Source organism: Schistocerca cancellata, chromosome 3 (genome assembly GCF_023864275.1).
Source record: "Schistocerca cancellata isolate TAMUIC-IGC-003103 chromosome 3, iqSchCanc2.1, whole genome shotgun sequence".
Taxonomy (NCBI): domain Eukaryota; kingdom Metazoa; phylum Arthropoda; class Insecta; order Orthoptera; family Acrididae; genus Schistocerca; species Schistocerca cancellata.
Genome location: NC_064628.1, coordinates 895,624,515 through 895,652,226, shown reverse-complemented (window position 1 = coordinate 895,652,226; position 27,712 = coordinate 895,624,515). Strand labels below are relative to the sequence as shown.

General features: G+C 41.0%; 1 protein-coding gene and 1 long non-coding RNA gene across 5 annotated transcripts in view; one reads left to right on the top strand and one right to left on the bottom strand.

The window, feature by feature from the left end:
* Window positions 1-12,631, top strand: part of LOC126175965 (pericentriolar material 1 protein-like) — a 405,228-nt gene extending 392,597 nt beyond the window's left edge. For all 4 annotated transcript variants that reach the window (XM_049923056.1, XM_049923053.1, XM_049923054.1 and 1 more), the window contains one exon: window positions 11,875-12,631. In XM_049923056.1, the coding sequence (XP_049779013.1) occupies window positions 11,875-11,900 (26 nt within the window). In that variant the 3' untranslated portion in view covers window positions 11,901-12,631. The remainder of the gene's footprint in view (window positions 1-11,874) is intronic.
* On the bottom strand, window positions 1,087-17,358 carry LOC126175969 (uncharacterized). The gene is made up of 3 exons (XR_007535628.1): window positions 16,766-17,358; window positions 3,859-3,958; window positions 1,087-1,455 (listed from the first exon to the last, which is right to left on the bottom strand). It is a non-coding gene; the product is annotated as an uncharacterized LOC126175969 (long non-coding RNA).
* Between the last annotated feature and the right edge of the window lie 10,354 nt (window positions 17,359-27,712).

The following is a 27,712-nucleotide window of genomic DNA, read 5'->3' as shown; positions in this document are numbered from 1 at the left end:
TGGCAGATGAAGTTCACCGGGCATTTGCCAGATGTTGTTTGGCATTTACCAGCGTGATGTGTGACTTATGAGCAGCTGCTCAACCACCCAACTGTCATAGTACTTGCAGTGGACCCTGATGCAGCTTGGAATTTCTGTGTGATGGTCTGGATAGATGTCTGCTTATTACACATTATGACACTCTACACCTGTCAGCAGTCTCTGTCGGTCAACAGACGAGGTCTATCGACTGACTTTCATACTGTACGTGTCCCTTCACGTTTCCACTTCAGTATCACATTGGAAACAGTAGACCTATGAAAAACGTATGTTTTTGGGGGCATCCGGATACTTTTGATCACATTGTGTACCAACCACTGGTGTGTACATATACACAGTTCCATCAACACCTGACTATGTCTTGAGTGTGCCTCGCTTTTTTTATGAGACAGTTAGCTAAGTGACAATAGTTTTCCAAAGTGGCCTCTATTATATAATTCATATAATTGAATATGACACTGCATGTTCTTACGCACATGATTAACATTTGTTGAGGAATTGGAGCAACACATCAATCTCTGTCTGCAGTTTGGGAATAATGTGAATATGGGTGCTGTAAACTGCATTCCTAAGGTACACACACAGGAAAATGTCACATATGAATAAGTCAGGAGCCCAAGGGGACCACAGTTCCTATGAAATCAGTTGTTCATGATTAATTTGACCTGAGAAAGTCATGGTGATGTTCAGTGTGTGAGGAACAGCATTGCCCTGCAGAAACCATATGTATCACTTCTGGTCTTCAGGTATAGTGTTTACAAATTATTACATCATCAGTATGTAGTGCTGACTGAATCACAGAAGATTCATCTATGCAGTGTTGTACACCATACATCCTCCTTTGTCCATGCAGAGGAGACTCGCGCAGTTCATGTGGATTTTCCATACTGGTAGTCAAAATGCATTATTTTTGTGCATTTACATCCTCATTAAGATGAAACTACACTTTGTCAGACCTAAACCAATCATTGAGCTCCCCCCCCCCCCCCCCCCCCACTCCCTCCTCAATAAGGCATTACAAATGAACTAATGACAGGTAGCCACTCATGAACAGTATGTGTTCTGTTTGAATGGATGCTTATGCACTTGCTCACATTAGGGTGCACTGCCAATGGTGAGACCAGACTGCCTAGATAGGTGCTGCACAGACTTCATAGAACTCGATGAATATGCAGCTTACACAGAGATCAACTTTTCTGATGTCAACTGATTTTGGCAATGTTTGCCACATTTCCTTTCTTTTGAAACTTTTCACATTGCCACCAGATGGTGAACTTAAATGCATGGTTACTATAGTTTTCTGTGAAGACATTTTGATTCACTGCATAACTGACACATGTAATGTATTTAATGACAATGAATGCTCTCTGTCGTGAAGTATAGCCAGTTTCTTCCTCACTGAAACAAGGATCATACCTGCAACAAATAAGAAAGGCTGTGTTACTTTTTGAACACACTCAGTTAACTACAATGCTTTATGAATGCAGTTATTTCTGGAATTATTTTGTAATTTTTCATTTGTTGTTTGAAGTTTCAGAAAAGTTTTATAGCAGGGAAGTTACTGTGCACCCTGAAGTAATGAATTGATTACACATTGGCCAAGTCTCGAAATTACTGGTAGCTTATTAGCATTACACCTGTATAAAAAGGCACCCATATATCTGAGACTAAAATATCCTATGATTCCTGGCAAACTTAGCTCAAGATGTGGAAACAGTTCTGTGATTGAGTCTAAAAAGTATGAGATGTATTTCAAAATTAATAACAGTATAGTTGTGATTATGCCACCAGTGAAACTAGGAGCTGTCATTTTTTTCACAGTGCAATCACTCACTGTTCAAAACATTGTTCCTCTGCTTTCTGAGTGTTCCCAAAAAAGTATTTGTGAGAAGTAAGAGCAGAAATCAGCTGCCAGTAACTTAGGAATGTTAATACCAATAATAAATTAGAAGGGATAGGAAGTGTAGGAGCACTTGAAGTGTAAAATTTGTGGTAGTCTACTTTCATATTTCTTTCTACACCAACTCTTTTTGTTCATAATTTTACTTTGCTGGGGTATTTTAGCCACAATTTCACTGACAGAACAAGAAGTCAAAATAGCAAGAAAAGTTTGCCTATAAATATTGAAATAAAATTAATGAATTTTTGACTGAAATCATAATTTGATGATTGTGCATCATGAACAATAAATCTGTTGCCTTAAGAAGACGTAACTTTCACAAGCCATTAAACTTTCAGTCTGTGCTAGATGTACCTGTGAGTTTCGTTGGACCAGGTATCATATAGATAAATAATTGACTGACTGAATTTATTTCCTGTTCAGATGTACCTGCTACAGTATTGGAACCCTCCACCAGCATTTTCCTATATCTGTAGCCAAAAGATATCGGAATTCTACCTGTTGAACAGCAGTCCCCCATAAATAAGAATCTTACTGGTTTGGCACATTTGTAAAATTCCGAAAGATGTCCAGATCAAAAACAGTTTTATTTCCACTAACAATTTCACTTAATGACTCAACTGTTATCCTTTATTACAGGTTTGTATTTACTGTACTTTTGCTCATATTAGTACTATCTGAATGATTTAGAGTGAAAGACTACATGAGTTGCCTGTTATAATGTGCAGTGTCAAAATATTGTGTCTTGTCTGGAATTGTTTGTACGATTGTGAAGATACTTGTCATGTTCTAAATGAGTCTCTTCATTCAGCTATGTGTCATGGACCTGAGTCATTGTGACTCACAAACAAAAAAACAACACAGAACAGGAAAACCAAAGTACTCTCACCAACTACCGACACTTCCAAATAGCAAACACATACACAAAGCTGTACCACCAACAGTCTTGGGAATCAAGTTCAGTGAAGTCCCAAAACAAAGTTAGTGACAGGCATGTATTGAATATAGTAAGATGTAAAATTCAACTGTTTTATTTTCCTTCCCCATTTTTCTTTATTTGCTTTGACATACATTAGTGAATTAAGCATATTTTTTAGACAGCCTCATAATACTTGCTTATAATTGCTACACAGTCTATAAAACATACCAGTCTGGAAAAAAGGAAATTAATTTCAGAAATTTACTGTGTGAAACTAAGCAGATCACCTTTGTTTCTGTTTTATGAGTTACTAACAGCCTCTAAAACATCTACTTAAAGAGGGTCATTGTTGACTCTTCAGCACATACAGGGTGTTTCAGAAATACTTTTGCTAACTTTGGGGACAGGTTCCTTACACCAAACAAAGAAAAAATGACTAGTAAACATGGGCTCTAAAAAAAAATACCTTACGAGCCATGAGCAATTGTTCATTTTCGATTCTGTGAAACACATCTATTCTGCTGCAAGCTCTTTGCTTGCCATATTTTGGGTGGAGGTAGTACGGACCAAAACAAGAATAAAATGTCCAGTAAACATGGGCTCCAAAATGCATACCTTATAGGCTATGAGCACTCATTCATCTTCACCATGGTGAAATACATTTCTTTTATTGAACAGGTGCTCACATCTCTTAAGGTACACATTGTAGAGCCCATGTTTACAGGACATTTTTTTCTTGTTTTGGTCCATACTACCTCTTCCCAAAATATGGAAAGCAAAGAGCTTGCAGTAGAAGAGATGCGTTTTACCATACTGAAAATGAACAAGTGATCATAGTTCTTAAGATATGCATTTTAGAGCTCATGTTTATTAGACTTTTTTCCCTTGTTTTGGTGTAAGGAACCAGTCCCCCAAGCTTGTAAAAGTCTTTTTGAAACACCCTGTATATTTTATCTATCAAGATCCATACAAACAAAAAGAAATAAGCTTTCTGTCTTACCTTTACTTAATGAAGTTTTATCTTTTTGTTGGGTCTCTTTCACACTATGTGGTACCTTTGACAGCAGTTAAAGTTCACTTCCATTGGTATCAACAGTCACCTGTACATTAAATCCAAATTAGTGTCACACCTTATGAATTTTTGAAGAGAACATATAATTTGAAGGTAGCAAATAACACTTAAAGATAGTTATGAAGAATATAATGAAAAGGATAGATTGCTACTCACCATATAGTTGAGATGTCGAGTAGCTGATAGGTACAACAAAAAGATTGCTTAACAATTGAGCTTTTGACCATGAGGCCTTCTTCTAAAGTAGACAAAACACACACACACACACACACACACACATTGATGCAAGCACAACTCACACAGACACATGATCACTGTCTCTGGCTATTGAGGCCAGACTGCAAGCAACTACGCATAAAGGGAGAGGCAAATCTGGGTGGTAGAGGTAAGGAATTATGCAGGTGAGAACTCTCCCGGCAATATATCATATGTTCCAGTAACCCCCCTGGCCTTAAGTTTCATTAGTCACTATCCCCTTCCCTGCTCCCACTCCAGCACTACACAGTTCTCTATTCCACCAATGTGCCCAGTCTTTTTACTTCTCTCCTTTTCAGCTCTCTTCCCACACCACCCCAGACTAACCTCCCAACTGCACCTAGCTGCCCAACCCTGTCCCCACCACATCCTTGTATGCCCCCAGAAGCAGCACATTACCATTGCCCACCCCTACATTGCTCTCTCTCCCCTTTCCTGCCCCAGCCTCATCCTTACCCATCACCCAGATTGCTTCTCCCATCATGCGCAGTTACTCACAGTCCAGCCTTGGTGGGCAGAGGCAGTGGTAGTGTGTGTGTGTGTGTGTGTGTGGGGGGGGGGGGGGGGGGGGGGGGTAGGTGGGTGCACGCGCACTTTGGAAGAAGGCCTTTTGGCCAAAAGCTCACTTGTTTACAGGCCTTTTCGTTGTGCATGCCTGCAATTCGACATCTCCACTATATGGTCGATGGCTATCTATCCTTTTCATAATACTGTCATTATTCCATCCTGGATTTTCCATTATTTGTTATGAAAAATATAATTACACAAGTGAATATCATAATCAAACAAACAGAAATATTTAAAGGTAAACCGTTAGTTTCAAAATCATTGATGTGTATTCTGTTAGTACTTTGTCCTGATTACAAGAACTGTTATGGGGCAAAAAATTAACAAATATAATTATCCTTATTCTTTCTGTTCAAGAAACACAAAATTCTGATATATTATACCTCTAGGATATGGATGAAGAACATTAAATAAAATAATCAATGAAAGAAACTTGAATATAATGAGGGTGAGGCTTTGCTAGATGATAATGCAATATTCAGGGTTCACAAATGAAACAAAATTAAAAAGGCAGAAGTGACTTCCTTCTTTTTGAGGGAGTGGGAGGGGAGGTTTATATGAAGAGAAATGTGTACACGCATGTAAAAATAGATGTAGCAAAGTAATTAAGAAATTGTGTTACATCACAAATATCGAAGAGTTGTAGGTTGAAGTGAGCTCACTGAAAAATCTACATAGATTTGTTAAACATGGAACATTTGTTCTTATTAAGGGAGATGCTAGATGGAAAGATCATATTGACCACATAGTTACAACAGTGAATCATTTGGAGGTAGTTACAGCTGGAGGGAGGAGAGGGGGGGGGGGACATCATTTTGCACTTTCACACTTCCATACTGTAAAGTGCAGTATTAAAAACTCAGGGTGGATGTTGTCTGAATGAATTATAGTTCAAGTAAGACTGCTTTTATCCACTATAGTGGAATAATTAATCTTATTGCATGTAATACTTTGTCCACATAGCTGACATTTGGTTCCACAAACTATATTGAGGTGACAAAAGCCATGGGATACCTCTGATATTGTGTTGGATGTCCTTCTGCGTGGCATAGTGCAGCAACCCGACATCTGACCTCTTGATTATGTCCTATAAATGTTCAGTGGGATTCATGTACGTGATCTGGGTGGCCACAACATTCGCTTGAATTGTCCAGAATGTCCTTCAAACCAATCACAAACAATTGTGGCCTGGTAACACGGCGCATTTTCATTAATAAGATTTCCATTGTTGTTTGGGAACATGAAGTCCATGACTGGCTGTCGATGGTCTCCAAGTAGCCGAACATAACCATTTCCAGTCAATGCTCAGTTCAGTTGGACTAGAGGACCCATTCCATTCTCTGTAACCACAGCCTACACCATTATGGAGCCACCACCAGCATGCACAGTGCCTTTTTGACAACTTTGGCCCATGGCTTAGTGGGGTCTGCACCATCTACATCTACATCTACATCCATACTCCGCAAGCCACCTGACGGTGTGTGGTGGAGGGTACTTTGAGTACTTCTATCGGTTCTCCCTTCTATTCCAGTCTCGTATTATTCGTGGAAAGAAATATTGTCGGTATGCCTCTGTGTGGGCTCTAATCTCTCTGATTTTATCCTCATGGTCTCTTCGCGAGATATACATAGGAGGGAGCAATATACAGCTTGACTCCTCGGTGAAGGTATGTTGTCAAAACTTCAACAAAAGCACGTACCGAGCTACTGAGCATCTCTCCTGCAGAGTCTTCCACTGGAGTTTATCTCATCTCCGTAACGCTTTCACAATTACTAAATGATCCTGTAACGAAGCGCACTGCTCTCTGTTGGATCTTCTCTATTTCTTCTATCAACCCTATCTGGTATGGATCCCACACTGGTGAGCAATATTCAAGCAGTGGGCGAACAAGTTTACTGTATATGATGGTAGTATCAGTTACCGTGGATGACCATGCAGCTTTGCTAGAAATGAAATGTTAATTAAATGGACACCCTAGCTGCAAACAGGCGTTGATGTACTTCATTGGGGACAAGTTGAAAATGTGTGCCCCTACTTCCTTTGTTTTCGGATTGCATTTCCTTAGGATTCTTCCAATGAATCTCAGTCTGGCATCTGCTTTACTGACAATCACCTTTATATGATCATTCCATTTTAAATCACTCCAGTGCCTACTCCCAGATAATTTATGGAATTAAATGCTTCCAGTTGCTGACCTGCTATATTGTAGCTAAATGATAAAGGATATTTCTTTCTGTGTATTTGCAGCACATTGCACTTGTCTACATTGAGATTCAATTGCCATTCCCTGCACCATGCGTCAATTTGTTGCAGATCCTCCTGCATTTCAGTACAATTTTCGATTGTTACAACCTGTCGATATACTACAGCATCATCCACAAAAAGCCTCAGTGAACTTCCGATGTTATCCACAAGGTCATTTATGTATATTGTGAATAGCAATGGTCCTACGACACTCCCCTGCGGCACACCTGAAATCACACTTACTTCGGAAGACTTCTCTCCATTGAGAATGACATGCTGTGTTCTGTTATCTAGGAGCTCTTCAATCCAATCACACAATTGGGAAAAATATATCTAAAAAGAAAGATGATGAGACTTACCAAACAAAAGCGCTGGCAGGTCGATAGACACACAAGCAAACACAAACATACACACAAAATTCAAGCTTTCGCAACCAACGGTTGCCTCATCAGGAAAGAGGGAAGGAGAGGGAAAGACGAAAGGATTTGGGTTTTAAGGGAGAGGGTAAGGAGTCATTCCAATCCCGGGAGCGGAAAGACTTACCTTAGGGGGAAAAAAGGACAGGTATACATTCGCGAGCACACACACACACACACACACACACACACACACACACACACACACACATATCCATCCGCATATACACAGACACAAGCAGACATTTGTAAAGGCAAAGAGTTTGGGCAGAGATGTCAGTCGAGGCAGAAGTACAGAGGCAAAGATGTTGTTGAAAGACAGGTGAGGTATTAACGGCGGCAAATTGAAATTAGAAATTAGCGGAGATTGAGGCCTGGCGGATAGCGAGAAGAGAGAATATGCTGAAGGGCAAGTTCCCATCTTCTGACAGGTTGGTATTAGTGGGAAGTAGCCAGATAACCCGGACGGTGTAACACTGTGCCAAGATGTGCTGGCCGTGCACCAAGGCATGTTTAGCCACAGGGTGATCCTCATTACCAACAAACACTGTCTGCCTGTGTCCATTCATGCGAATGGACAGTTTGTTGCTGGTCATTCCCACATAGAACGCTTCACAGTATAGGCAGCTCAGTTGGTAAATCACGTGGGTGCTTTCACACGTGGCTCTGCCTTTGATCGTGTACACCTTCCGGGTTACAGGACTGAAATAGGTGGTGGTGGGAGGGTGCAAGGGACAGGTTTTACACCGGGGGTGGTTACAAGGGTAGGAGCCAGAGGGTAGGGAAGGTGGTTTGGGGATTTCATAGGGATGTACTAGGAGGTTACGAAGGTTAGGTGGACGGCAGAAAGACACTCTAGGTGGAGTGGGGAGGATTTCATGAAGGATGGATCTCGTTTCAAGGCAGGATTTGAGGAAGTCGTATCCCTGCTGGAGAGCCACATTCAGAATCTGATCCAGTCCCGGAAAGTATCCTGTCACAAGTGGGGCACTTTTGGGGTTCTTCTGTGGAAGGTTCCGGGTTTGAGGAGATGAGGAAGTGGCTCTGGTTATTTGCTTCTGTACCAGGTCGGGAGGGTAGTTACGGGATGCAAAAGCTGTTTTCAGGTTGTTGGTGTAATGGTTCAAGGATTCCGGACTGGAGCAGATTCGTTTGCCACGAAGACCTAGGCTGTAGGGAAGGGACCGTTTGATGTGGAAGGGGTGGCAGCTGTCATAATGGAGGTACTGTTGCTTGTTGGTGGGTTTGATGTGGACGGACGTGTGAAGCTGGCCATTGGACAGGTGGAGGTCGACGTCAAGGAAAGTGGCATGGGATTTAGAATAGGACCAGGTGAATCTGATGGAACCAAAGGAGTTGATGTTGGAGAGGAAATTCTGGAGTTCTTCTTCACTGTGAGTCCAGATCATGAAAATGTCATCAATAAATCTGTACCAAACATTGGGTTGGCAGGCCTGGGTAATCAAGAAGGCTTCCTCTAAGCGACCCATGAATAGGTTGGCGTACGAGGGGGCCATCCTGGTACCCATGGCTGTTCCCTTTAATTGTTAGTATGTCTGGCCTTCGAAAGTGAAGAAGTTGTGGGTCAGGATGAAGCTGGCTAAGGTAATGAGGAAAGAGGTTTTAAGTAGGGTGGCAGGTGATCGGCGTGAAAGGGAGTGCTCCATCGCAGCGAGGCCCTGGACATGCGGAATATTTGTGTATAAGGAAGTGGCATCGATGGTTACAAGGATGGTTTCCGGGGGTAACAGACTGGGTAAGGATTCCAGGCGTTCGAGAAAGTGGTTGGTGTCTTTGATGAAGGATGGGAGACGGCATGTAATGGGTTGAAGGTGTTGATCTACGTAGGCAGAGATGCGTTCTGTGGGGGCTTGGTAACCAGCTACAAACCTCTTTCCTCATTACCTTAGCCAGCTTCATCCTGACCCACAAATTCTTCACTTTCGAAGGCCAGACATACCAACAATTAAAGGGAACAGCCATGGGTACCAGGATGGCCCCCTCGTACGCCAACCTATTCATGGGTCGCTTAGAGGAAGCCTTCTTGGTTACCCAGGCCTGCCAATCCAAAGTTTGGTACAGATTTATTGATGACATTTTCATGATCTGGACTCACAGTGAAGAAGAACTCCAGAATTTCCTCTCCAACATCAACTCCTTTGGTTCCATCAGATTCGCCTGGTCCTACTCTAAATCCCATGCCACTTTCCTTGACGTTGACCTCCACCTGTCCAATGGCCAGCTTCACACATCTGTCCACATCAAACCCACCAACAAGCAACAGTACCTCCATTATGACAGCTGCCACCCATTCCACATCAAACGGTCCCTTCCCTACAGCCTAGGTCTTCGTGGCAAACGAATCTGCTCCAGTCCGGAATCCTTGAACCATTACACCAACAACCTGAAAACAGCTTTTGCATCCCGTAACTACCCTCCCGACCTGGTACAGAAGCAAATAACCAGAGCCACTTCCTCATCTCCTCAAACCCGGAACCTTCCACAGAAGAACCCCAAAAGTGCCCCACTTGTGACAGGATACTTTCCGGGACTGGATCAGATTCTGAATGTGGCTCTCCAGCAGGGATACAACTTCCTCAAATCCTGCCTTGAAATGAGATCCATCCTTCATGAAATCCTCCCCACTCCACGTAGAGCGTCTTTCCGCCGTCCACCTAACCTTCGTAACCTCTTAGTTCATCCCTATGAAATCCCCAAACCACCTTCCCTACCCTCTGGCTCCTACCCTTGTAACCGCCCCCGGTGTAAAACCTGTCCCATGCACCCTCCCACCACCACCTATTCCAGTCCTGTAACCCGGAAGGTGTACACGCTCAAAGGCAGAGCCACGTGTGATAGCACCCACGTGATTTATCAACTGACCTGCCTACACTGTGAAGCGTTCTATGTGGGAATGACCAGCAACAAACTGTCCATTCGCATGAATGGACACAGGCAGACAGTGTTTGTTGGTAATGAGGATCACCCTGTGGCTAAACATGCCTTGGTGCACGGCCAGCACATCTTGGCACAGTGTTACACCGTCCGGGTTATCCTGGATACTTCCCACTGACACCAACCTGTCAGAAGATGGGAACTTGCCCTTCAGCATATCCTCTCTTCTCGCTATCCGCCAGGCCTCAGTCTCCGCTAATTTCTAATTTCAATTTGCCGACGCTCATACCTCACCTGTCTTTCAACAACATCTTTGCCTCTGTACTTCCGCCTCGACTGACATCTCTGCCCAAACTCTTTGCCTTTACAAATGTCTGCTTGTGTCTGTGTATATGCGGATGGATATGTGTGTGTGTGTGTGTGTGTGTGTGTGTGTGTGTGTGTGTGTGTGTGTGTGTGCGAATATATACCTGTCCTTTTTTCCCCCTACGGTAAGTCTTTCCGCTCCCGGCATTGGAATGACTCCTTACCCTCTCCCTTAAAACCCAAATCCTTTCATCTTTCCCTCTCCTTCCCTCTTTCCTGATGAGGCAACAGTTGGTTGCGAAAGCTTGAATTTTGTGTGTATGTTTGTGTTTGCTCGTGTGTCTATCAACCTGCCAGCGCTTTTGTTTGGTAAGTCTCATCATCTTTCTTTTTAGATATATTTTTCCCACATGGAATGTTTCCCTCTATTATATTCAATCACACAATTGGTCTGATAGTCCATATGCTCTTACTTTGTTCATTAAACGACTGTGGGAAACTGTATCGAATGCCTTGCGGAAGTCATCTACCTGGAAACCCGTGTCTATGGCCCTCTGAGTCTCGTGGACGAATAGCGCAAGCTGGGTTTCACACGATCGTCTTTTTCGAAACCCATACTGATTCCTACAGAGTAGATTTCTAGTCTCCAGAAAAGTCATTATATTCGAAATAATACGTGTTCCAAACACTACCATAACCTCTTCCCAATTGAAATCAGGACTCATCTGACCAGGTCACAGTTTTCCCAGTCATCTAGGGTCCAATTGATATGGTCACTAGCCCTGGCAAAGCACTGCAGGCAATGTCATGCTGTTAGCAAAGGCATTTGTTGGTCATTTGTTGCCATAGCCCATTAATGGATATGTTCATCATATGTCCCACGTTGATTTCTGCTGTTATTTCATGCAGTATTCCTTGTCTGTTAGCACTGACAACTCTAAGCAAACACCACTGCTTTGTCTGTGGTGACAGGCAATTGTAGATCTCAGAATATTGAATTCCCTAACAATTTCCGAAATGGAATATCCTGTGTGTCTTGCTCCAACTACTGTTCCGTTTTCTAAGTCTGTTAATTACCAATGCACTGCCCTTTTGTACATTGTGTATGTAATACTACCACCATCTGCATATGTACATATTACTATCCCATGACTTTTGTCACCTCAGTATAGCCCTATAGTCTTATAAAAATTAAAATTAATTCTGAATATATGTCTAGAACAACAAAATGCCATTAATCAAATGAAATGTCTGATTTCAGATACCTCATCACCATCATGTTTGTGAAGTTGTAGCTGGCTCTAGTACACCTATATATTTTTGGAAGACTGGTTATTTATATTTATTAAGTTGTTTTTGTGTACTATGGGCAACATGAGTGTCCTGCTCCCTCATAAGATATATTGACCAAATAAATTTATTTCTCCCATTTTTGAATGGCTCTCTTGTTTAGTGAAGTCTTCTCTCAGTTGTAAATTACAAGAGAAGAGAATCAAATTTTATTTGTACATAAAAGAGATGACAAAGAAAATAATGATCATGCCAGCAGGAACACTCAGAAATAAACACTGAATCTCAGTCATCAAAAGTCTTAATAAAATGACAAAATAAGAGGGAGAGCAAATACTATTCATGGTTTGTTAATCATTGTACTATTGCTAGTGTAACTTCCATATACTTCCATCTTCTTGCAGTGTGCAGTTCAAAAATGTATCCTTGTGTCGGTGTTCATTTATCTCATCTTTTTCGTGCACATCATTAATAGGGTGTCGTGTTACTTTTCCAGCCTTTTTTAAAGCATTCTCAGTATTTGTAACTGGCCAAGTTTCTTGCAGGGCACATTCTGAAGTACAAAACCAAACTACTAGATGCCTTGAATAGCCCAAATGATTTGTGTCTTTCTTGAAATAAAAGCACGTCATAAATAAAAAATAAAAAAAAATTCTCAACACAAATTTTGCTTCTTCTAGACATGTTACATCTTACATGACCGATGTTTTGCTCGGTTCCAAACAAAGTGATCATAATTTTTGAAAATTCATTTCTGCTTAGTGGGAAGGGCACAGTGCTTTTTCTCCCAGTGACACTTTGTGAATCATATCTCAGTTGTCACCCATATCTGCATCATTATTCATATTCTTTCTTTCCTCAAAGTATTTTGACTCCAAATTCAAACTATTACAATTTTAACAAACCTTTATCTTTCTGCTACTTTTGATTCAGGACTTACAGAAGGGTCCCAGTTTAGTTCATTGTTTACATTTAGGCGTTCACTAGTTTCAGTGAAGTTTCCACATAGATTATATCTTTCATCCCATTTAAGACTGTGGTTTTTGTTCATATGAAATATCTGTTTGCAACTGGTCACACCTTTAAGAACTGCTGGAATTTCAATTTTGACAATATTTTATTACTTCTAAAATAAATCATTGTGAAATTTCAGCTACTAACTTTGGTCTAACTCTTTTTGAAAAAGAAAAGAAACAGTAATGCAATTTTTCCTCAGTACGTTTTGTCCTGTTAGGAGAAAATTTTTAATACTTGGTTACTCGTTTTGTCACAGTCAATCATTTCATTGTTGGTATGCTAATTCTGTAGTTCAATATTTTTTTTACACCTTGGTATAAATGCATTGTTAGCTTCACATCGTATTGTATTTTTTTTCCTTATAATTAAGTTAGTTTATTGAAGACTGATCCATTGAAATGATGTTGTGAATAAAAAATAGTATTTTCATTTTGCTGCAAATTATTTAAATATTAATGAAGTATTTTTAGAAGCCACTGTAAATTCAGTTTGTAAATAAAGATAATAAACCTTTTTTTTAATTGTGTTATTTTTTTATTGTATGAATCCAACTCTTAGTAATAGAAATTATTTGCAGCATTGCTATTTAAGAAGAAGCTTCATGACTATATGAACTGTTGCAAATATCCATCTTGCAGGTAATAGGAATGACTAATTTTACTGGATTGATCTCTAAGAAAGACAGTGAAAAATGGCTTCATTTTTAATATGTTGATTAGCACTTTGCAGTCCACCATACCACAGAGTGGGACAGTACAATTTTACAGCTCCAGTCATTTGAGACCAACTAAATTAGTTGTTCTATAGTGCGAGCACCACACTGATTTTGTGTGTGTGTGTGTGTGTGTGTGTGTGTGTGTGTGTGTGTGTGTGTGTGTGTTTCAATATAGTCTCTTTTTTTAAAAGAGAATTCCGCTATGTTTTTAACTTGAAATCATTCATTTTATTACTACTCTCCAATAACTGGAGAGCAGCTATCAGGAGACATAATGTTTTCATTGAAGTACACTCAGTGAGAGTGAAACTGAGGAACTTCTCAATAACAGGAATGAGTCTAACTGTGAAATACATGATACAGAATGTGAAGAATTTGACAGTGGCTCAAGCAACAATGTTCTTCTCAAAACTTGAATGGTGAGTGAAATGAAATAAGTGATGACATAATAGATTATGGTGGTTGAAGAGGGCTGCATGACATACTGAAAACATCATTACAGCAAACTAAAGTTTCTGTTCAAAGAAATGGCATTCACAATTCACGTACTAAGCATCCAGTCACCAGAAACACCAGTGTAGTTTTTTCAGTGATGAAGTGCTTCAGGGCAAAATAGATTTTAAAAAAACTTCTACGCTGCATAAAAATTTGCCTATTGTGAGTTGCAGTAATATTGTGTGTGGAATTACTGGATGAATGTGACTGTACAGAAATTTAAGTAATTCAGTTATTTACACATTGTTTTCCACAAATCCCATCATGATGGAGAGCAATTAAGGATGTGGGACAAGTGAAGGTATACATTAACAGACATAAGCAGCCACTGAAGGCTAGTTTTGGAAAATGGAAATGAGCGTTTGGCGTCATGGCCGCGAGGCCTCTTGCAGGACAGGTCTGGCCACCTTGGTGCAGGTCTTATTACATTCGACGTCACATTGGGCGACCTGCACGCCAAATGGGGATGAAATGATGATGAAGACAGCACAACACCCAGTCCCTGAGTGGAGAAAATCCCCGACCCAGCTGGAAATCAAATCTGGGCCCGTAGGATGGCAATCCATCACACTGACCACTCAGCTATCAGGGTGGACGGCTATTTTTGTAAAGTGTACTAACAACAAATCATCACTACTACTAATCTGCTCACACTGCTAATTATGAAAACTGATTCTAAATTACAAGTATATCAGGAGAAAAACATCAGCTTTGGAAGCAAAAAGCAGGGCTCATCCTCTTCTACAACCTCATAGTGGTTTGCAGAGTATAGATGTAAATGTAGAACTCAGTTGGTGTTTTTATCCAATACTTCACACAAAGCGTTTATATTACTGTTCCACAGCAGTGTCAGCTGCCTGTATGCTAGCAAAGTCAATGCTTGTTTCTATTAAATGTTAAAATGAAGCAGAATTTACATCCCTAGGTCCATATATTCTGATATGTTATAGTGGCAAATAAAGTACACTCTTATTTTGTTTTTTTCTTCCGTTTCCTACTTGATGTCTACAGCAACATGCGCTTGACTTTTTATCAGAATATAAAACTCCACTCAGAGCCTAGATAGCAGTGGAAAGTCTACATAGAAATAATTACTTTTTTTCTAGTTTTGTGGCACTGAACTCTGCAGATGACTCTTGTTATTAACCCACTATACCATTACGGAGTATACATATTGGCATGTAAGTGTAAAAATTCCCAGGGCCCTGAAGATAGGAGAGAACTGAATGAAAGTATGGTGGTACTCCTGTCCGTAGGTACAGCACAAAAATATGTAGTGGCTACTGTACTGCAGTTTGCTGTGACCAGTAGCAATAGAGACAGATGACCCTGCCAGACCTGTGGCCTAGTTTACATCACATTTTAAATATGTGCAACGATGCCATGCCGATTTTGTGTATATTTCGTGATGGAGCCACCATGGCTTCATTGTTTTAGGACAAGCTTTAAAACAGGTATGCCTCATCATATTTTAAGTGCATGTTTTCATATGCATGAAAGTAATAATTTTTCATTATGGCATATTTTATTGTTCTAAAACATAATCTGTTCACTAGTTGTATTCCATTTCCCATGATTTGCTGCAGGTCTGAAGATGGCCATTGTTGACTGAAACCGATAGTCTAAGGACCAAAAGTTTGTGATCATTGGCAGAAATAAAAGAAATTCATCATGCAGTGAAAGATGTTTCTTACAAAGAGACCACACGATAATCAGATTTTTGTAGTTTTTCATATTCATGGTATGTGAAGTTCAGAACTCAAACAAGTACACTTCTCCCAAAGTGGTTTGATGAAACTCTAAAAAATTCTTAAGAAAATTGACTTTGAAGTTTTCTGACCACGTTTAATATATTAAAATAATGTAGATTTTTTCAACAAGCAATGTGCCTCCGCAGTAGAGTACTCACTCAATGAGTGAGGGGCCTGGATTTGTAACCTGTTGGGATCAAATTTCTAAATAAAGGTGCACGTTCTGTGAGTATTTACATAAACTATAAAATACAAAAATATAGAAAAAACTTATTGTAATTTTTTAATTATAAATTTTTTATAAAGGAGCAGTAGCTAGAATTTTTGTTTGTAATGAAAACTGTATTCTTGTGTGCAATACATGTATAGAAATAAGATGATGTACATTTTCATAAAAAAAATTACTATTAGGTTTGTTAATTACCATATATTTGATGAATTTTATATTTAAATAATGTAGGTATTCAAAATGAATGGGGAAAAATAATGGAAAAAATAATGACCGAAATGAGACTCAATATAATATAGCGACTACCATTCTCGTGTGCCGTATGATTCTACACTTCATGGAAATGCTCATAGAATGTGCACTTGTGTTTAAAAATTTGATTCCATCTGGAATCGAACCTAAGCCCTCCATGCAGCAAGCGAGCGCTCTACCACAGAGCCACAATGCTTGTAGAGAAACATCTATGTTATTTTGGTGTCTGGTGTCTGAGACTGGAAAACTTCAAATTCGATTTTCTCGAAAATTTTCTACAGCTGCATTGAACTGCTTTGGGAGAGGTATACTTAACCTCTGAATACCATAAATATACAGAATTACAAAAATGTGATTATGTGGTGCAAAACCAGACAGATCTTTGTTTTTATATTTTTATTACCTTATCCATCTGCTGGTGCCACCTCAGTTTATTAGATACCCAGTAGTTTCATACATGGAGCCACATCCATTGTATGTCCATTCATCACCACTCCCAGTACTTGTACGCCATTTTTCTTTGTTTGGAATTGCGTTGTATGGGTTTTCACCAGATTAAGGGTTTAATTATTTGCTATGGATCCGTTAGTTGTAAACCTGTTCCATGATTCTCATGGCTATGCATCATATGGATGTGTTTGGGTGTCTTGCCGGTATATTAACCTCATCAGCAAATACCATAGTCTTTGAAGAGTAGTCCAGTGTCCCAGGTAAATCATATATTTAGGTTGAGAAGTGGAGTGGGCCAAGAACCAAACCCTGTGGCTCACCTTATTTAATGTTTTTCCTTTCAGAATTTAGTCTTATTCTTGTGGTACCATTTCTCAGTTTTATCCTCTGTTTTTTAATGTTAAGATAAATTACTTGGCTTCACTGGGACTTTGCAAATCAACAGGACTTGCACACCTGTGGAAATAAAAAAATTAAATTAAACTGAAGCAGAGTGATGTTTGCGCTTTACTGAAAGGTGACAGTGAGTGTATTGGCTTGGCAAGATAAGAGACAGGTCTGATGCTGAGCACATTCCACAATGTTGATAAACAACAGGTGGAGCAGAGAATGCACAGTGGCTAATAACAACTGAATAACTAACAGTAGTCACAACATACATTAAACAAATGGAAGCTGTTAATAGAGCCAATAATTACATTTCCAAGTATAGTTTTGCTGCAAAATCACTGATGTGATGGAGAAATGATTTTCTTCAATTGCTTGAAATGTCTATAGTAAACAGTTTTACACAGACCAAGATTGCCCAAGAGAACAAAGAAGCTAAAAAGTGTTTATACCTTCAGTGTAGGAACGCACAAAGTAAAGAACTTGTCAGAAAAGTTTGAAACAACGTGCCAAGAAGAAGGGGTCCTGTTTGTGACAAAAAATTCTATATTTTACTGCAAGACATGTACATGAAATTCAGGCCGTAACCCTATTTACTTTTTTAGACAGGTCATACTTAGCAGTAATATAAATAATAAAGAATTTTTAATGAAACTGTTATTTTCTTTCAATATACAAGCTAGAAGACTATAGGCATGAACAGACACAGGTCAGCATCTGCAACCCATCTTATAGAGTGCTGGAAAAAGGACAATTTCTGCATTGTTCCTTTATTTTTCAAAACAGTCACTTACGTGACTGAAGCATTTTTTTCTGTGTGTACAAGGATTACCATTGCATAGAAAAGGAAAGTAGCATTTTGCATATCTTGGCCTTCACTTCACTGTGAATGGGAAATTACCTGCTCTGTATGTTCCATTTTTTCATTTCACCAACACACCAGTCATCAACTGTGCTGAGAAAATATATTTCTTTGTTTTCTCTGAACAGACAGAAGGCCAAGGGTGCCAGGTCTACGCTGTATAGGAGATAGGGACTACACTGGCAAGCCCAGATGTGCAGTTGGTTCCCTATGGTACGAAAACGCGATTCCATACATTGCCATGCAACAGCTGCACATTTACTATGTTGATGTTGATAGTGTCTGTCAAATTTTGTAATGTCTTCTTACAAGCAGCAGCATTCGCAGTGGTTCACGTGCTATTGAAATCAGCCAAAATCATATGATGTACATCTCAAAAGATAGTTGTCATTGTGTGTGTCTTGATGTTTTCGAGGCATAATAATTCATCTATTAAATTTCCCCTGATATTTCAGCCATATAGCTTTCAACTATCTTCAGGGTGAGGCAAATGAAGCTGCAGTACTTGTCCCATCATTGTAAACCACAAAACACAGTGCCTGGCTTGTTGATTAGCAGCCGGAAGTGTCCATAAACTGAATCTGTGGCAACATGGCCTATCCATGCTGGGATATTGATGTGTCATTATTAGTTGCACTGTAGTAATATATTTGCAAGTTTATTAAAGAAAGTTCTGAACTGGGTGATTTATCTGAGTTGCAATCACTATCCTGGTCACTGAATTCTTCAAAAAACAAATTTCAGTTGTTTCTTTCTTTAATAAACTTACAATGATGTCACTACAGTGCAGTTCATTACGACACATCTCCCACCAAACAACATGCATGGTGCTTGTGTTTTCTATGGTTTAAAATGACAGAACAAGTACTGTAACTTCAGTTGGCTCATTCTGAAGATAGCTGGAGGATGTACAGCCAAAATATTAGAAAAAGGAGAAATGAAGTTTGTGCAGCGCACTCACAAAATTTAATGGATGTATGGGAATCGCCACTGACAGAGTAAATTGCACAGTCTGTATTTTGTGTGCCTCGGAAAAGACTCAGTTGACATTACATTTACTCTTGGGAGTCAAAAATTTACACTTGGTTTTTTTCTTATTTTGACAGTTCTGTGAGCTGAGTTAATAAAACTCATTGTAGCATCCAAAGTGTCTTTTTAGTTAAATTACTAAGAAGGGAAACATGCAGGAGAGCAACAAATTGATGACCCCAAAAATGTCGAAAAATTTGCAAACAGCAAAGACTACACAGAGTTGTATGGTATCATCATATCAAGAAGTTAGTCAAACTCAGGCTGAGTGGCAGCTGTCAAAACTACAAGAAGACGTGCAGAAGCAGATTAAAGATCTTCAGGTTGCAATAGGAATGCAAGATAATCCAGAAATGTGCGCAATTGTTGACAGACAACAAAAATTCAGTAAACAGGTGAGCTGACAAATACAAGGATCACTCCAAAAGTAATGCACACTATTTTTGTAAAAATACAGTTTTCATTCTGCATGTGTGAAAGTGTTACAGTGTGTAGATACATCCTTCCCGCTTGTTTTCAAACTTAGTTCAACCTGTTCCCGTGAGTGGCGCCGTCGCAGCATGTCTTCAAGATGGCTGCTACACTTGACATTCGCCAGAAGCATCGTGCTGTCATAGAATTCCTGTGCTGTGAAAACGAGACAGTGGGAAACATCCACAAGAGGTTGAAAAAGGTGTATGGAGATGATGCTGCCGATCGCAGTACAGTTAGTCGGTGGGCAAGCAGGTTACGCGATGCTAGCAGGCACGGCAATATTGAGGATTGTCCTCGCAGCAGCAGGCCTCATACTGCACACTCTCCAGTCAATGCGCAGGGAGTTAACAAATTGGTGACTGCTGACAGACGCATCACAGTGAACGAATTGTCATGCTACGCTGGGATAGGGAAAGGAAGTGTTTGCAGAATACTGAAAGTGTTGGTGTTAAAAAAGGTTTGTGCCAGGTGGGTTCCCAGGATGTTGACAGTGGCTCACAAAGAAACAAGAAAAACGGTATGCAGCGAACTTTTGGAACAGTATGAGAGTGGTGGAGATGAATTTCTTGGAAGAATTGTGACAGGTGATGAAACATGGCTCCATCATTTTTCACCAGTGACGAAGAGGCAATCAATGGAGTGGCATCATGCAAATTCACCCAAGAAAAAAAAATTCAAAACCACACCTTCTGCTGGAAAAGTTATGGCTACGGTGTTTTTCGATTCCGAAGGACTCTTGCTTGTGGACATCATGCCAAGTGGAACCACCATAAATTCTGATGCATATGTGACAACGCTGAAGAAACTTCAAGCTTGACTGAGTCGTGTTTGACCACATCGGCAAAAGCAGGATGTTTTGCTGTTGCACGACAATGCACGGCCACATGTCAGTCAAAAAACCATGGAAGCAATCACAAAACTCGGATGGACAACACTGAAACCCCTGTCTTACAGTCATGACGACTATCATCTCTGGGAAACTGAAAGACTCTCTTCGTGGAACAAGGTTTGAAGATGGTGACTCACTTGTGCACGCTGCCAAACAGTGGCTCCAACAGGTTGGTCCAGAATTTTACCGTGCAGGTATACAGGCGCTGGTTCCAAGATGGCATAAGGCAGTTGAGAGGGATGGAAATTATGTGGAAAAATGAAAATATTGTTCCTAAAGGATGTATCTATACATTGTAAAACTTTCAAACATGTAGAATAAAAGATGGATTTAAAAAAAAAAATAGTGTGCATTTCTTTCGGAGTGACCCTCGTATGAGATAAGAGTCAGTCACATATGAAAGTGCAGACTCCACAGTTCTTGCCAGAAAAGCCGCAATTATGGTTTGCAGTATTAGACATAGCATTTGTGCAGAAGAACATGACCAATGATCATATAAAATTTGCGGTAACAGTAAACAGTTTGGATGCTGGGTCTATCACTATAGTCACGGACTTTATATTGAAACCACCACAAGCACAACAGTATCTACATCTAAAGAAGACGCTAATCAACTGGTTGTGTAAGACAGCAGATCAGAGGGTGTAGCGGGTGCTGTGTAGTGAACAGATAGATGACCGAATGCCTTCAGAATTCTGGCCAGTATTTATGAAGTATAATTGCAGAAGAAGAGTTGTTGGACACGACACTAAGACGTATATGGATGGCGCAGCTGCCAGTAATGGTAAAGGCAGCTTTAGTTACACACGAAAGGATTGACATCAACTCTGTAATAACGGCTGTGGACAGGGTGTAGGCAGTACTAAATAAGCTGATCATGTTAAGGGTAATAAAAGTGGCTAAAGAAAGCAACACAAAAGAGACTGTGTCTATCCAAAAGTAGCAACATACAGACATTAGTAAGCAGTGAAGTAACCTGAAAGAGCAGGCAGAAATGTTACAGAAGCAGGTAGCCATGCTGGCAGAAGGTAACAAGAATACATCCTGACAAGACACTGGAAGTAAGAGTAGACAGAACCATTAGCATAAACAAGGTTAAACATGTTGGTATCATTGGCATTTTGACAATCAAGCCACATGATGTACCTCTCTGTATTTATACCCAAATGATGAAAGCAGCCAGCAGTAGGTGCAGTGGGTGGCAGAGCTCAAGAAAAGCACTATAACAAAAACAGGGTGGGTCCCAAAAGAGTGAGCAATCAAGCAAGATGCTAACATTGTCATGAAGATTACATGTGGGAGATGTTAAGACGTGACTATCCTTTTGACTCAGGGTCTGAAGTTAGCACATTACCGGTTGATAAAAAAAGAAGTGGAAGACCAACCTAGCCTATTCATATTACAGCAGCAAACAGTTTAACCATAGCAACATACGAAAATCAAAAAGCGAAGGTGGATTTGGGATTTAGTAGGAAGTTTCAAACTAACACACATAGCAGAACCCATTCTAGCTGCAGATTTTACTTGCCAGCAGAAGATTGAGGTAAAACTCAGCACAGCACAGATAAAGAGGGACGAAGAGATCATAGCTTGAGCTTTAGGCTGAAGTGTTGAGAGCACCATGGGTATTGGAGAGAAGATAAAAAAGGTGTAGTGCAACACAGTACACCATATTTAGATAACATCAGGCCAACCAGTCTCACGACAGCTGAGAGAATTAGTGCCCAACAGTTTTGTTACAGCAAAGGCAGATTTTGAAGACAAGCTACAAATGGGCATTATACATAGGTCAGATAGCTCAAGGGCATCATCGCCAATGCATCTAGTCAAAAAGAACGATGGCATTCAGAGGCTCTACACTGATTTCCATGTATCCAAACATACAATTCTGGATCGATACCCAGTACGAAATATTTAAGATTTCGCCAACATGCTAGCAGGAACCACAACATTCAGTGTAATCATTTGCAAAAATGCGTACAATCAAATACCAGTGGCAAAGTAGGCAAACAAAAAAACTGCTGTAATAATTCTGTTCGGATTGTTCGAGCTTTTACAAATGCCATTCAAGTTGAACACTGCACAGACATGGCAGTGTTTCATGCAAATGGTCCTCAGAAGGCTAGATTTATTATTTCCATACCAAGGATGCCACATCACATGAGGAACACCTCATGACAGTATTTGACCGGATAAAAAAGTAGAACATAGTGTTCCGATGAAGGGAATTATACTCTGCTGCAGACACAAGTGAATTTCTTTGGCGTGCAGTTTCAACACCTGGCATCTGCCTGTAGGCAGACAAAATTTGAAATAATTAAGAACATGCCTCGCCCAAAAGAGTTAATCAGTTGAGAAATTCCTAGAGGTTGTAATCTTCTACTGTTAGCATCTACCAGGAGCAGGCGAGGTACAGCACTGCTGATAACAGCACTAGCAGGTTAAGATGCCACAGGTCAACGGCCACTGGAGGCGATACCTGAGATGCCAGGAGCCTTTCCCCAGGTAAAAGGTAGCTTGTAAAAAACAATTCTTTTAGCCCATCCTATGCACTGTTAGCAATAGTCATAGACACCAGCCAATAGGCAATTGGAGCCACATCCACTGGTATATGAAAGGCTATTGCCAACCTTCTAGTTCCCCCCCCCCCCCCCCCCTCCAGGAGCTCACAGCATCCCAGGTCAAATGGGGCACATTTTATTGTGAGTTACTAGCGGTTTATGAACCAATGTGACACTTGAGCTCTTACTTAGAGGCCAGGTCAAATGGGGCACATTTTATTGTGAGTTACTAGCAGTTTATGAGCCAATGTGACACTTAATCTCTTACTTAGAGGCCAAACCATTCACAGAACACAAGGAAGATTGGTCCCCAAGACATTTCTAACAGTTTGAGTTTATTGGGCAGTCTACTACAACTAATAGACAAATTAAAGGGATGGGACTAAAAATGTAATTGCTGATTCCCCCCCCCCCCCCCCCTTTGGTCGGAGCCATCTCTTACATAGTGGATTATGGGCTGCTGCCCATAGAATAGGCTACTGATGCTCCACTAAAAGAATGTTTGCAAAGCAAATCAACTGTACTGGGTCTGAAGCAATTACAGCCTGTAGGGTCCAAACTAAAGATCTAGTGTGAAATGCCAAAAGGGAAACCCAGACATTTCATACTCAAAAGACTACGTAATGCAGTTTATGATAGACTTCATAAGTTTGCCCACCCTAGTGCAAACCTCTGATCCAACTTAAGAAGGGACTGTTGCAGGTAAGCAATAACATGTGGTGTGCCAACATGTAAAGTGGACAGACAAGCCTGTAAGCTAGTGGGGAGGATTTCGAAAAACAAAAGACCATTTCTCTCATGTACATTGGGACAGTGTAGAACCACTTCCTCCCGTCCAAAGGATACAAATACTTGCCAACTAGCTACAATCTGGCAAATAATGGAATCAAGGAATGCTGGCACAGGACATTGAAAGCTGTCATCATACGTCATGAAGCCAGAACTGGACCTCCACACTGCTGCTGTTATTGCTAAGCCTACAGGTTGCATATAAGCATGATACAGGATACATATGTCATCATGCCTGCATCACAGCCTGTACTCGTACATACATTAAGTAATTATCATACAGAGGAGTACATTTTAACTGAAAGTTTCTGCCTGGTGTCAGCAGATAAATATGACACTGCAATGCTTGTGTTGTTAAGAAGAACGATTCAACAGTCCTTCAGACATGCATGCATGCATGCATGCATGCATTTGGCACAACCAGAACCAAAAATGACTAATCTGCTGTACTCGCTACAACAGGTGCAAAACCAAATAGCCAATTATGTCCATCACCTGCATCATAACAGGGGAACGTAAGTTTTTCATGGAAAAGGGTCTGAGTACATGCTCACATTTGATGTTGAGGACAGGTGCAGTACGTCCCCCTCTGCAACCCCCATATGCCAGATCATACAGAGTCCTAAAATGTGATGGAATACAATGCAAATACAGTATAACGGCAAGCAAAGGACAGTTTCCTTATAACGAATACAGCTACATATGTACTACCATAGGCCAACAAAATGGTTCATGAAACGGAAGGGGACACTATACCCACAACTGTGGAATGGAAAGCTGGAACAGAGCCAGAGCAGCAAATTCAGCCCTCAACTCTACGAGTAAACCCAGTGGAGAAGCCTTGGAACAGATTCAGCTGACATTAAATTTTCTGTTTTGAGTTAACAATATTACTCTCTTTATTTTTCTCATTTATGACAGTTCTGTACAGGTTCATGAGCTGAGTTAATAAAACTTACTGTAGCATCCAAAAGTGGCTGTTAGTTAAAGTACAGAAAGTTCTGGTTGAGCATAATGAAGTATTTAGGAATAAAGGAGATGACTCACTGAAAGACAGAAGCACCATGTCATTGACAGGTACGCAAACAAAAGGAACATATCTTCGCTTTGCTAGCTTTCGGAATGAAATTTCTTTCTCAAGCTTGTACGAGAAACACACACACATGGTTATGGAAGCGAAGGATGTGCTGTAAGGATAGCTCCATCTGCGCAGCTCAGAAAAGCTGGTGGTGGTGGGGAGGATCTAAATGGTAAGGGTTGTGAAGCAGCCATCGGAATCTCACATGTCGTACTCTGCTGCATGTTGTACCACTAGATGGCCCACCTTGTTTTTGGCAACAGCTTGGTGGTGGCCATTCATTCTGCTTGCAGCTGGTTGGTTGTCATACCAATGTAAAACACTGTGCAGTGGTTGCAGCAGAGCTGGTATATGGCATGGCTGCTTTCACAGGTGGCCTGGCCTCTGATGGGGTAGGATAAGCCTGCGATTGGACTGGAGTAGGAGGTGCTGGGTAGGTGTGGACAGGGCAGGTCTTGCATCTGGGTCTTTCACAAGGGTATGATTGATACCTGTGGCAGGGAACGGGGGGGGGGGGGGGGGGCACAGGGATGGACTAGGGTGCTGTGGAGGTTTGGTGGGCAGCAGAACATCACTTTGGGAGATATAAGTATCATGGGTAGGATTTCCCTCATTTCAGGGCTTAATGACAGATAATCAAAGCCCTAATGAAAGGCATTTCAGTCATTCCAGTCCCAGATGGTATTGGATGACAAGGGGAGGGGGAGTGCTTCTTTGTCATTTGTTCCCTCACCCCACCCCACTCTGCACCCCCGCCTCATTCCAGTACACTCACCGTGGGCCAGGAAAGAGCTGGCAGTCGACTGAGCACCGTGTGTGTGTGTGTGTGTGTGTGTGTGTGTGTGTGTGTGTGTGTGTGTGTGTGTGTTTTCTCCTACAAGCTTGAGAAAGGAATTTCATTCCGAAAACTAGCAAAGCTCTGTGCCTTAACTAAATATGTAAACTTACAATTATTTTGAGATAGTGCAATGATTATTTTAATGGTCCTTAAATATTTTAACAAAGTCCAACTGGTGGTCACACTAATTAAAGTCTTAGAGGTAGGAATAATTTTTTGCATTGAAATTACGCCAACAGTGTAATGAACATGCCAACAGACAATTCTGCATTACAACATTGTCCAACCTCATCCTTAAAAGAATTAAGACTACTTATTGTATTTATTTATTCTCTCTCTCCCCAGACTTTGTGCACTGGTGGAATTAGGGGGCTGTGTAGTGCTGGAATGGGAACAGTGAAGAGCCTCTATTTGGTCCTCCTCAATGAAACCTACCAACCACCAGCAATACCTTCACTTCAATAGCTGCCAGCCATTCCATACCAAGAAGTCCCTTCCATATAGCCTAGCTACCTGTGGCTGTCACATCTGCAGTGACGAGCAGTCCCTCTCAAAATATACTGAAGGTCCCACTGTGGCCTTTACAGGCTGTAATTACTCTCCCAACCTTATACAAAAACAGATCACCCATGCCTTATTTTTCCAGTCACCCACCACCCTCCAAATCACACCATCTGGCCACAGAGGAGCATTCCCTTCGTGACTCAGTACCAACTAGGAGTGGAGCAACTGAATTACATTCTCCACCAGGGTTTCAACTACCTCTCGTCGTGCCCTGAAATGAGAAATTTTCTACCCACTATTGTTCTCACCCTCCTACAGTGTTATTCCACTGCCCATCAAACCTACACAATATCCTCATCCATCCCTCCCCCCGCTCTCAAACCCTTGCCGCATGGTCCATTTCTCTGTAATAGACCTAGATGCAAGACTTGTCCCATACATCCTCCCACCACCACCATCACCACCGAAGAACTGTGGCCAAGAAACAACTAGACCACCCTGCTGTTGAGCATGCTGCCCAACATCACGTTCTTTATTTCAGTGACTGCTTCACAGCCTGTGCCATCTGGATCGTTACCAACAGGAGCTTTTCTGAATGGCGCAGGTGGGAATTCTCCCTGCAGTATATCCTATGTTCCCATAACCCTCCTGGCCTCAAACTTCGTTAGTTGTTGTCCTTACTCATCAGCCCCTTCCCTGTTCCCATTCCAGCACTATGCAGTCCTCTATTCCACTAACACATCGTGTCTTTTTACTTCTCTCCTTTTCCACTACCCCCATCTCTCCCCTGCCCTCCATCTAATCTCCTGACTGCACCTAGCTGCCCTACCCGCTCTACACCTCGTCCCTGCATGCACCCACTAGCAGCACTTTACAATCCCCCACCCCTACCTTGTTATCCCTCCTTTTCCCCACCCCAGCCTCCTCCTCATCCCCTCCGGTTGCCTCTCCTAACATGCACTGCTGTTCGTAGTCTGGCTTCAGCTGCCAGAGACTCTGTGTGTGTGTGTGTGTGTGTGTGTGTGTGTGTGTGTGTGTGTGTGTGTGTGTGTGTGTGTGTTTGTTTTTGTGTATTTTCGACAAAGGCCTCGTTGGCCGAAAGCTCATTTTGTGACAGTCTTTTTGTTGTGCCTATCTGCGACTCAGCATCTCCGCTATACGGTGAGTAGCATCTATCCTTTTCATAATGTTCTTACATTCCATCCTGGATTTTTTCCATTGTTTGATAAAAAGACTGAACATTCACAAATGTGTACATGAAGTTTCCACTGGGGAAAAATATTTCGGTTCCAACTACGAGACAGTAAAATTTAATGTACAGAATTGTAGCCAGTGGATCTGAAAGGGTTAATACTAACATCTATTGATTATGGCTCCAACACCCAGGGAAAAAAAAGAAAATGAAGGAAAACTTAAAAGAAGTTATAGACAAGGCAGAAAAATTTAATTTGTAGGAATGCGAAAAGAAGAAAGACAACATAAATGGTAT